We start from the raw sequence: 12,717 nt of genomic DNA on the forward strand, positions 1-12,717 counted from the left end.
ACTCGACAAGCATGCAAATGGGAGCCCGTGGAACAAATATCCTAATTCGCTATCTAGAGACCAGATATACTTACAATAAGACGAACTTTCATAGGTAATATAAAAAAATTGACAGAAAAATTAACATTCGGATACACGGATAATTGAATTTAGATATCGCCTTGAGACAGTCGAGTCACGTGGTAATAATTAAAATTGGAGAAATCAACTTGAAATTTCTCAAAAGCCAAGATAAACAGATCAATATAAGAAAAAAAAGGGATTACCGTAGATGAATCTCCTTTTACATTTCCTTCTCATCTTCCTCCTGGCAAACTCTGGCATGACCATAAAAACCCGAAACAAACACTATTACACGGGACGAGTAACTCACCCGCCGAGATCAAAAACTGGGACTGAACGATCGGAATGAAAAGTGGGACTTCCGGTATCCAGCCGAAACCTTCTCGGCGCGTTGCGGACGTAGATAGACGACGCCTTTAGCTGAAAATCACCCACGATTAATAAGATAACATCTACACGTGCGATAATCAACCAGGAGACAGGAATTATTTGTTCAAATCGCTGCTGCTGCTCACTTGAATCAATCTACATGAATGAAGATAACGTGAAACAGTGACGTATATCATTTCAGAAAGAGAAAAAAAAAAACCTAACCTCGCCCTGAATCTGATAAAGAAGTCCAAGAATTTTTATATTCAGCAGCCATCATCGAAAAGAATCTGTTGATGATGATGTGGATGGACGCCTGCCGTGACCGGCTAATCTTGATTCCTGGCGTCAGCCTGGCTTATCATAACTGTAGCGATGACAAACTCCGTAGAAAAACATTGAAGAAAGTCCTCTTTTTCCTTTTCAGAAAAGAAACAGATTTTTCTCTTCTTCATATCCGACCTCGTCATTCGTCAGTTTCATTCCACTTAGACGTCTTTTTTTGGCCAAAAACAAAAGACAAAAAAAATTTCTTCCGTGGCGCCGATTTAAGAAAAACAAGTAAAATAAAAAAGGCCACGGGGGTAATACATATATAACATCATTATACCCCGGTAGTCCCTTAAGAACTCAGACGTACTTAAATGATTTAAAAAAAAATTACGCTGGTTAATGAAGAGCGTACAAATAAAACGATCATCATCAAGAAGCAAAGTCATAGAGAAGTCATTGACCCTCATATTCGGAATGCTCAAGCGCCTGGTCTCGTTGGTTGGTTTGGCTGGTTTTTGGGTGGGTGCCCAGTGCCACCGAAAAACGGACCACGGTGTCCCTGGCGCCAATTACGCCCGTCTTCGCAAATGGACATTTTTTTCCCCCTCTTAAAAAATTATTATGACAGACAAATCTAGTTCCACCAATTGTAAAGACGCGTTTCAGTTATCCAAAATGAGGTTATTATAACATAGAACAAAAATATTGACGTAAACACTTCGACCACAATTTTGGAAAATTAGTAATCGTAACAAATCGTGAGTCGCAGATTCTGAGGATGTCACCTAACCTTGGTGAATGGTAACAGTAAGGCTGAGGATGTTGATGACTGTCTTCAAAGTGATTAGTAGAAATTAGATTTGAAACGACCAATTTCCACAATTTTTGCTGCCGTGAAAATGTGACTGGTTAGGAGCAAACATCGCTGGTTAATGATCACTGGGACAAGATGTGCATAAGCGGGAGCTAGGGCAAGAAAAACGTAAGAAAATTATCACTGGGACAAGACGAGCACATAAGTGATCACTAGAGCAGAGAAGACATACGTAAATCAACACTAGGGTGAAGAAGATGCTGATGAATGATCACTGGAGCAACAGAAACGTGCATAAATGGTTACCAAGAGCAAGAAAGGCACGCATAAATAACCACTAGAGCAAGGGAAAAATGCATGAATGACCGCTAGAGCTAGAAAGATGTACAACAATTATAACTAAAGCAAAAGGAAGACGTACATAAATATACTCTAGAGCAAAGTAGACGTGCTTATGAATTAGTGTAGAATACACTTTTATATGAACTAGTGCATTCTACACTAGTTCAAAGAAGACATGAATGAATGAATGATCACTAGGGTGAAGGAAACAAATTATCACTAAAAGCGAAGAAAATATGCATAAATGATCACAAGAGCAAAGAGAATGTGCACCAATGTACACTGGGGCAAAGGAGACACGGACGAATGATCACTACTGGTGAGAAAATATTCATAAATGATCGCTTGAGCAAGGAGGGCATACACAAATGATCACTACTGGTGAGAAAATATTCATAAATGATCGCTTGAGCAAGGAGGGCATACACAAATGATCACTACTGGTGAGAAAATATTCATAAATGATCGCTTGAGGAAGGAAGACATACACAAATGATCACTACTGGTGAGAAAATATTCATAAATGATCACTACTGGTGAGAAAATATTCATAAATGATCGCTTGAGCAAGGAGGACATACACAAATGATCACTAGAGCAAGTAAATGTGCATTAATAATCAGTAAGAGCATAATTGTGCATAAATGTATACTAGAGCAAAAGGAACATGAATGAATTATCACTACGACGAAGGAGACGTGCACAAGAGCAAGCAAAAAATGCATAAATGATCACTAGAGCAAGGTAGCAGCAGATTAATGAACGCAAAGACAAAGGGAGCCGTGATTGCCAGAAGTTTGAGAGCCACTGTCGCAAAGTGTAACTCAGTGTTGGCACACGTGTATTGGATAACAGAAAAAAACACCACCAAAACATCTGGTGTTGAGGTTAAGATCCATGCACGATTACATATGCATGGCCTTGGAAGTCTGAACGCGATTCTCCCAGCCTATGATTTAAAAAAAAAAAAAAACCACAAAATCATTCACGATTATCCTCAAGCCAGCCTTCGCGTACGAATTTCAAGGTTCCGCGAGATCCGTGGGTGTCGTTGGCAGGATTGAATTGTCTCCAAGCAGCAGGTGCAAATCTAATTAACGGGAAAATGCACAACAAAAAAACCGACTCTAGGCATAGATACAGAAAATTGGCAAATTACCATCTCATCCCGACGTACATAGGGATGAGTGAATAGGATGGTAATTTGCCAATTTAAGCATCCATCTTTTCCTAAAAGAACGAAACTCTGTGGTTTTATTTCCAAGTATAAAACAGATGCGTGAGAGTTTCTTCAAAGTGGGCGATATCGCCCCCCCCCCCCCATAAACACTGGAAAGCACCAGACTGAGCGGGAGAAGTTAGATTTCGTGTAGAATCACACTCTGCGGGTGCTGAAAAATAATCAAAAGGGTACCCACCCTTTTGAGGAGCAACAGATAGAATAAAGCAGGGGTGGCCAACAGCTGGCCCGGTGAGGTGGTTTTGTGCGGTCTCAGACAAGGTAAAAGCACCGTGTATAAAAAAAAATTTACGATCATTATTTGGACATCACTTGGAGCAGCAAAACCTCGTCTTTGCTCAAAGATGAATGATGAGTCCTCTCACCTTTAGGCTAGGATTACACTATAAAAGTTTTAGAAAAGTTCATTTATAAAACTTAAGTAATGCAACCGATAAGCGAATCGGTTATTTTCCAGCAAGTGTAATCGATGCGCTTATTGGTTGAATTTTTAAAGTTTTATAAATGTACTTATCTAAAACTTTGATAGTGTAATCCCAGCCTCATAAAAGCTAAAAAAAAAACTAAAGCACTATGATAACCGAGTGGGCTCATCGTCCTTAATCTTGGAGCGGCAAACCCAGTTTTGTTTTTGCTCAGTGACGTCTAATCGTTAAAAAACTGCATAAGGAACAGCGATTGGCTATAGCAGTGTTTCCCAAAGTGGGCGATTGAATGGTCCTGGGGGCGATAGAAGATAAGAGTATAACATAAGATCTTATGGGTTCACTTGAGTCGGGGGCCAATGTGAGAAAAAAAAAGTTCTGAAGAAGGGGACGATGAACAAAAAGTTTGGGAAACTATGGGCTAAAGCAATAATACTGACGTCGCACTTGGCGCAAAGATGGCGGATAAGTCAGCCTGGGTTTCCTAGCGCCCGAGAGGAAAAACAGCTCGTTCCGCGACGCAAAAGCATTAAATTCGCCTACCTAATGGTCTGACATTCAGCGAGTAACAGTCGAGGCCATCCAAATACTAAAGCACCAATGCTGCAAAACACCGAAAATACACAACAGCAAAAACAAAACAATAACTCAGACATACTCTTGAGATCTATTTCTTTCATCTTTTTTTTTTTTTTTTGGAAAAAACACGAAAACAAAAATATATTCAACGTGTGATCTGAACCAAGCTCTAAACACGTTTCAAGGATCGACAACAAGTGTTTTACATAACGAGAGGGGAAAGTACCGGTTTCCTATAACGAGACACTATTGGGTAACACGATATTGAAAATTTCTTATATATGCAAACAAGTGCTGAAAACAAGCGAGTTCCAGAAAGTTGTAATGAAAATGAATTGCGTTGTGAACGGATTATTAACCTTGTCACATGCAGTGATCGGCAAAAAATAAAATAAAGAGACAAACAAGCGCAGGATTTATGATCAGGCCTTACTCACAGTAAAAACTTGTTTACGTCCTGCCCTCCAATATAGGCCCACACTGGATGCCGTCGTCCGTCGGCACGTATCACTTTTCCATCATCTTAAAGAACTGCCTGTGTGTACTCTCATTACGCAACACATTCCCTCTATTTTTTTTCATTTTAACACCACACGAAGCACGCCGACGTCATTAAATTCAAAGCACGCTCGGAACGGGACACTATTTTTTTTAGATTTTTCGAGAAAATTAGACATGTGTCACTGAAACTAAATATTTTTTTTTTATTGCATAATGTGATAGAGGCTCATTCGAGAGATTTCCTGTCTCCATATTTCATACGCTGCACATCAATTGAATTTTGAGAAAAGGGAATTTAAGTTATTAATTTGTTCTCTAAATTACCGCTAGGGGCGTTGATAAAGTTTCTATTTGAAAGCGTAATCTTTATTTAATTTTCTTTGCTGTGCTCTTATGTTTGAGAATCATTGTATGGATCATTTACGCTAATGCGTGTAATGATTTCTGTTGAAAATATTGTTGAGCGTCGAACATTTTTAAAGGCATTGTTGAGCGTGGGAACTTTTTTAAAAGTATTGTTGAGCGTTAGAATATTCAAAGGCATTGATGAGCGAGAGGAAAGTTTTGAAGGCATTGCTTTTAGAGTGGGAATTTTTTTTAAAAAAGCATTGTTAAGAAACTTTTTATAGCCAATTCTGAGTATTTACGAATTTTTTTAAAGGTGTTGATCTCGGGGAATTTTTGAAAATGAGCTGTTGAGAAACTTTTTAAAGGCATTGATTTTCAAAGGGAATAATTTTAAAATTATTGCGGTACAAAATACAAAACTGAATAATTTTGGACGCGTCTTTCCATTTTTTTTTTAAACGAATATTCTGTAAAATTGAAAAAGCAATTTGAACTCACTTATGGTGTGATAATGCAAAATATTCTTGAAAACATACAAATTAGCTTTCACTGATCCTGGAAATTTTAAATTGTATTTATTAAAATAACCGCTTTCCGAAATATCTCATGGGAATCGTATATAAATGGGAAAAGGTTTCACGAAAAATTAAAAGGTTGAATAGCACTGTAAACAAAAGAATGTCATTCCTAGACTTTTAAAATAGGTGCAGTATTTGTAATTCAGAGCTATTAGAAAACGCTGCTTACTGTGTTTGAGTAACAGTGTTGTTTTACTAGTTGCGTAGTTGATTGAGCGGCATTGACAAGCCTAGATATTTTATAAAGATAATTTCTCAATGAAGCACTTCCCCCCTCCCCCTTAGTTTGCACGTGCTGAAGATTAGAATAAAGACTACTTCAATAAAAATATATATAGCATTTTACAGGGGAAGGGGATATAAAGTCCCAGAAAATTTGAAATTTTTTTTACAGTAATTGGGATAGTTTTTCTTGGGAACAAAACCATGCATCATGGCTCCTAAGAAATTTGGCTGGTGCCTAATTTTTTTTTTTTTTTCATCAAGTTCCGACTAATATTTTAATAGGTCGACAGCGGGAAAAAGACGGCCATAAATACCAGAATTAAAATGAGGGAATTGGTGCCGAGAGATCTGAACATTCGACCAATCCATAGTTTCCCCAAAGTATTTGTCCCATCGGCCCCCTTCAATATTTCTTGCTCACTGGTCCTAAATTCAAGCTAACACACAGGATTGCATACTAAACCCATAGGTCCCACCGTCCCCTGGACCATTTCCATCGCCCACCAGGGAGCGATGCTTTCCACTTTGGGAAAAACTGGAGTAGATCCGGAGAGATCCTCGACAAGATCCCAATTATCCCCTGAATGATGGATCCGACGAGATGAAAATAAAAGGAGTAAAAAATTCACATACCATAAAACCTTTAAATCTCCGATGGACATTTTACACAAGTTCTTCAATCCAGTAAGACTCCAACAACATCTAATCAAAGGTAAGGGTAAGTTGTATCCAAGAGCCACGAAGACAACGTACGACGTCTTGAGGTAATCAATTTATTTGAGGCACGTTCCAACGTCGTCACATTGAAGAATTCCGTACACGCACATGACATTTCTCGCGACATTAAAGATAGAGAGAAAACAAAAAAAACTTCGCCAAGGGCTCAATCCCATGCATTTCAACAACAACCAAATGAATGCATTAGCAGAAGAGTTTAGCGAGAGGAAAAACTTTAATTCGTTTCTCGTGGCGCCCCTAGAGGCTTGACCAATTAACATACCAAATTGCTCTGAAGTACCAAGACACAAGTGGGGGAAGAAAAAAAGAGAGAGCAGAATATGCTTAAGTAATCTTTAATAACCCACCAGCCACCATCATCTACTTTTGCTTTCCACTGGTGTTGGTGGTTGATCATTTTATATTTAAGAAGGAAAAAAAGCTCCTTAAAGTCATTGCTTCTTTCGCTGCAAGAAAATGCGTTCACACAAAAGAAGCCGTCGAATCTCACGACTTCCACCCAGACACAGGCACAACGAGAGTAAGTATTATAAGATAAAAAGATTGCGCATTCTACTCCACTGCTCGAAATTACTTCCCATTGCCTAAACACATCAGCCGATCCTAACACATTAGCGGCACAATGGCTATTTCGGTTCAATTACCGTCGAAATCAATTTGCCTGCTGTTCAACACAAGAACGGATCTTTTTTTTTCCCGGGAAAAAAACATTCTAATGATGCTCAGCAAGAGACTTAATTGGATTTTTTTTGGAGCTTTCTTCGATAAAAAATTCATTAATAAGGCTTTTACAGCAAGTGTTATTTTGCTGTACCTAATCGTCCAAGGCTGGAACTTTGGTGCCTACAGAATTTCCCGCTTATAACGTTCCCACTTAGAACGTTTTTCCCGCTTCGTTTGATTTATTTTCGTGACTCTCAACTCTAGTCATCGAAATTCTCCGTTTAAAGTCGCTTACGACGTTTTTTTTTTTGAAAAACGTTATAAGTGGGATCCACTGTGAGAATCGGTGTTTGTTAGCAATGTTCTTTGATTTTTTTCGGTGTTCTTTGGACTGTGATTTCCTCTCGTCATAGTTTGAAAAATAGACGGCAGCAAAAAGTTTAGGAAACTGGTCATTACCTTAAAAATTTGTTCCTTTTTCAATCTTATGTAGGCGTCAAGCGTGATAGCTGGCGTTATGGCCCCCTTTCCATCCAAGATCATTTTTAATTATTTTTTTATACTTTGAGGTCAAGAAATACTGATTCAAATCATCAATAGCTTAGCATATAGTCAACACTCGTTAAAGCGATCATTTCGTTATCATGGCCGGTACAAAAAATCCCAAAATTTTTCATAGGGACTATTCAAAACGTTTTCTTTCCGATATAATGACCACCTTATATAACATCCGTTTTGGATGGGAGTCGTTACAACAGGGCTTAACAAATCCCAGGCATCAGGTTGCCATTGCGACTAGAAAATTGTTAATTACGTGCCTAACATTGTAAACTGGTGTCTAAAGATGACAAAAAAAAAAAAAAATCGATTACATGACGGTGTTTCTTTCTACAGGAAAAAGCGCCAAGTCACGGAAAAGTTGAAAAAAAAAAAACAAAAAAAAACCCTTATTTGAAATCATTTTACTTAAGAAAAACCATACTTGTGGTTCCAAAAAAATTCACTATATATATACTGTTCATACTCTGACGACAAAAAGATTCAGATTTTGAATGTTTCACCTTGATCTGGAGATTGTATACCACTTAACACCGATTGTGCCTTTCAGTCTCGACGCACTCCAGCTGAACAATACTAAAACGGGCATTAAATCAAAAGAAGAGCAGAGAAAATCAGAATTTTCAAACTCTGGTCATTAAAAATTTGTTGTTCAACAACTTGATCGAGAAAAGCAAAGTCTGTCTTCTTGTAGAATTTTTCCAAACTAAATTTGCTTATACGAAAATCATTGTTTCCTTTCCCCCTCCCCCACCCCCAACTTCGAATTATCTATAAAAATTAAAACAAGTTCGAATTAAACAAGAAATTTTAAGATTAAATTAGATATAAAACTCAAGGGGAGCTCGTAAAAGTTCAAATTATCCAAAATTCGAATAAACCAAGGTCGAGCGCGCGTGCGTGTGTGCGTCTGTGTGTCCGGCCGTTATACCGGAACTCCAAGAGACAGGAGAAATAATCACCTCGTTTCGACAAAATTTCGTTATAAACGGAATTCCGGGTATTTGCATCATTCATATATAAATTTATTTGGGAGGTTAGAAAAGTGTTCGTTAAAACGAGATTTTCACTATAACGGTATTCGTTAAAATGGGATTCGACTGTATACACATGTATATATATGTACAGTACAATATATATATATTGCAATTTTGTTATTTTAAATCATATTTTTCACTCCCGGCGCTTCAACCACGTTTTCGGTTATCCGTGCTCCCCTTCCCCCACTATTAGCCCGGATAATCGAGGTTCTACTTCATTTACGATCACACACCAAAGCGGAAAAACAAAATTTTCTGAAAAGAGTGGAGAAATATAAAAAAAAAGCAAAGACCACGAGAGCTTTCTCTAAAATTAATAACAAACAACACAACAGTGTAGGCGCTCGACTGAAACCAAATTCCTCATTTAAGACAAAAAGAAAAGAAATACAATACCACTACTCTTTCCTAAGTTTACAAAAGCCTTCGCCTTGGTACTCGGGGCTGGCAATAAAAAGAAAATGACAGCGGAAAGAAGATGGAGTCCGGTCTATTTTTAGACTGGAACTTTATGAGAGAGGAGAAAATATAAGAAGAAAACAAAAAAAAAATGTCTCAAGTTGAGGGTGTTGGCTGGTTGGTTGACTGAGTAGAAACACCGAAACCTCTGTGTGTGTGTAGAGCGGTATATTCCTTGAATTCGCTTCCATCTTGTGCAAATTTTCTTTTTCTTACCCTCAACTCTTCCATCTTATATAGCCTTGATTTTCGACGCAATGTCGCGACAACTGGGAACCCTATTCATTTCCATGCTTTTTTTTTTTTTTTCTTTCCAACGTAAGCATTCGTAACGCCCGAATGCTGTTTTTATTTTTTAATACATTAGAATAACGAGATATTTACGTTTTTTAATAAGACAGACTTTCTTCCATAAGCAGCTTATTTCGCGGTAGATCTAAAAAAAAACCATAAATAACTCCCCTTGAATTCTTCAGTACAAAAATTATACCGCTCCTTTTTTTTCCCGGACTGACATGTTGAAATATACAAAATAATGAATGAGTTCGAACAAAAATACGCTTTCTAGTTAGTTATGTCATCGTTAATTAGCGTCAATGAAGGGAATATTCGCTTTCCCCGCACCCTCCTACACTGCGAGCGGTACTGCCATCTGTTGTCGCGCCACGAAATACACTACTACTACTACTACTACTTAAACGTACATCAGGGCTGGATTAACCATTAAGCAAAATAAGCACGTGCTTAGGGCATGAAGAGAAAAGGGCCACCGCAAAAAATAATCAAAAAATATTACTTTTTCATTTTTTAATTAACAATTTTTTTTTCAAGTATAAACCCATCCGGTAGAAAATCCTAAAATTTTGAAAGCACTTGATTGTACAGTTGGATATCTTTATCGAAAGATTGACCCAGGGCTGGAAATAAGGTAGGGTAGAGGATGGGGGGGGGGGGGGTCTGGTGCCCGGGCACTGGACTAGGAAAGGTGCTGCGAGTTTTCTATTTTTCGTTAAAAATTGTGGGGAGAAGGGGGAAGGCACCAAAATGGATACAGATTTCCCCCAAGTAACGGGGTAAATGTTAGTTTTCTCAGTTACGGCCCTGAGGGTGACACAAAAGCAGGGAAACTAAGTTAATGACGAACAAGAGCTCGTGACAATACTCTCAGTTTTTGGATTGAAATTTGCTCTATTACCATGGTAGCGAGTCAAAATCGGACGGGACATATGCGGACAACATGGAAATAGGGTCAAAATCGGACAAATTTTGCCGCGCCCTCGATGTTGGCGCTGTATCTCCCATTTGTTTCTCCAACCTGTTAAATGGCGACAAAATGGATACAACAAGAAACCGGGTCAAAATCGGACAAATTTTGCCGAGCCGGCGATGTTGGCGGTTTATCCCTAATTTTTCCACCAAGCTGCTAAGTGGCGATTTTCTCTTGGATGGACATACAGAGAAACTTTTGATGAAATTTGAACAATGAAAGACATGAGTCGTCTACCAGTCGTTAGAACAAGTTAAGAAAAACCCGTCCTCTTTGAACCACTGACAAGTGATGGATTGCTACACGAAAAAAAAAAAAAAAACGCCGACATAACCAACACTATAATAATATATAGCTTCAGTAGAACTATTGTCATTATTATTACTGGGCTCGGCGCGGAGGTGATCATAAGTCCTTATCCCGAGGGATTTCTATCCTAGGAAGGGTCTCTACAACTAATCTCGCCTGAGTATTATCAGCAGAGTGCGTGGACTACGGCATTGTCAAACCAAAGGAAGTTGATTGTTTCATAAGAGGGAAAATTAGTAAAATCATACATAAATTAATGAGCACTTATACGATCATATACATAAACGATATCGATTGATCGTACATGCAAGATATATCGTGGGAAAATAAAAATAACTACATCAACTGAACTAAATTTAATCAATAAAAATCACGGCAATTCACAGATGTCACACGTGGATAGAAATATGATAATATAGAAAACATGTGAACTAGTTCGACAGAAACATTAAAAAAAGATTTTATTCTAATGAAGTGATCTAAAACTATGCACACACACACACTTATTCCGATTACAGTCAATCCCGTTTTTAACGTTCCCGCTTAGTACGACTTATTTCTGTGGTCTCAACTCTAAGTACAGTGGATCCCGCTTATAACATTTTTCAAAAAACCTGTCACAAAAACATTGTAGGCGGGGAAATGCTTTAAATGGAAAATCTTAGAGCGAATTAGTGAGTTGGAAACACCAGAATAAGTCGTACTAAGCGCGAAAACTATATAAGCAGGATCGACTGTAATTCTCATTAAGATTTCCCATTTAAAGCGGTTCTCGCTTACAACGTTTTCCATGACAGTTTTTTGGAAAACGTTATAAGCGGGATCCACTGTATTATTTAATATTTATGCATTTGCATATAATAGGTGGTCTATTAAAAAATCTTTGAGTTGAGCATAATGAATCGAAATGATAGATATCAAGTAGATACATGCGATCTTCATGCTTAATTAATTCAGAATTGAAATTCTATTACCGTCTTATTAAGGATGGGACGAATAGTGATTTGAGCGAATAACCGAATACTCGGCGGCCGAGTATGTATTTTCTTAAAATTCAACACAATCATATATAAAACTGGTGTTTTTAAATGAAAATAAAATTATTTGTAATTTCAAATGATTGACATTGAATTTTAGTTATACTATTTATTAGTTAAATAAATATTAAAAGATTTTTATTGCCAAGATAATGACAATCAAATTTAAGGATGATGTACTGTATTTCAATATTACTTATGGAATCAATTTTGTTTTCAACACTCGTTACCAGTTTCACGTCTTCAATCAAGAAAATGTCTCGGCCATTATTTACTCCCAACTATATAGTAATGTATCATAAAATTTACGACTTATTTTCTTATTTTTCCTCTCTTTCCATGTTCTTTGTCTCATTCAGGAGCTCAATACGTATCTGGTCTAGGTACAACCTTCAGTTAGTGGAACTTGCGTAATTCATGCTAGCTTCCACCTTATTGAAGAAAAAAATAAGCGTGACCATACGTCCCACGTTTAAATAAACTTACCCGTTTTGTGGTCCAGGATTTTTTATTGTTCTTGATTATGCTTGATAACTTGATCCACATTGCAGCTCTTATTGATGAACCATCATTAGTTACACTTGTCCGAAAATGGGCGAAGAGCACGAATAACTACATTTACTAAGAAATTTATTTCAAATGCTCCAGAGGAGTACGGACCGGAGGAGGAGGCCGGACACCCTTTGCTTATATTCAATCGTTCGAGAAAAATTACTGGGATCACTGGTCGAAAATCTGGGGGTGAATGGCACCGAGACTACCTCAAATTACCAAGGACTAAGATCAGGAGTTTCGGAAGTGTTTTGAACCAGTAGGTACTCATCTTTGTTTTAAACAAATAAATTTGCTTTCTGATCGATTCTGCAGGTGTCGGATGCATGCCAAAAAT

General features: G+C 37.7%; 1 protein-coding gene across 5 annotated transcripts in view; it reads right to left on the bottom strand.

Moving 5' to 3' along the window:
- Positions 1–12,717, bottom strand: part of GEFmeso (Guanine nucleotide exchange factor in mesoderm) — a 131,786-nt gene that overhangs the window by 22,940 nt on the left and 96,129 nt on the right. Inside the window, exon 1 of one of the 5 annotated variants that reach the window (XM_089244237.1) lies at positions 6,391–6,415. The exons of 3 other annotated variants lie outside the window; for them this stretch is intronic. Coding sequence is in view for 1 of the 2 variants with exons in the window: in XM_089244210.1 (XP_089100336.1) it covers positions 267–330 (64 nt within the window). In the remaining variant the exon portion in view is untranslated. Of the gene's footprint in view, positions 1–266; positions 526–6,390; positions 6,416–12,717 lie in introns of those variants that run through there. One more of the 5 variants, XM_089244210.1, reaches the window with a different exon arrangement.

Source organism: Pholcus phalangioides, unplaced genomic scaffold (assembly GCF_987345545.1).
Source record: "Pholcus phalangioides strain wild (caught in Gottingen) unplaced genomic scaffold, Ppha-v1.0 ptg000003l_1, whole genome shotgun sequence".
Taxonomy (NCBI): domain Eukaryota; kingdom Metazoa; phylum Arthropoda; class Arachnida; order Araneae; family Pholcidae; genus Pholcus; species Pholcus phalangioides.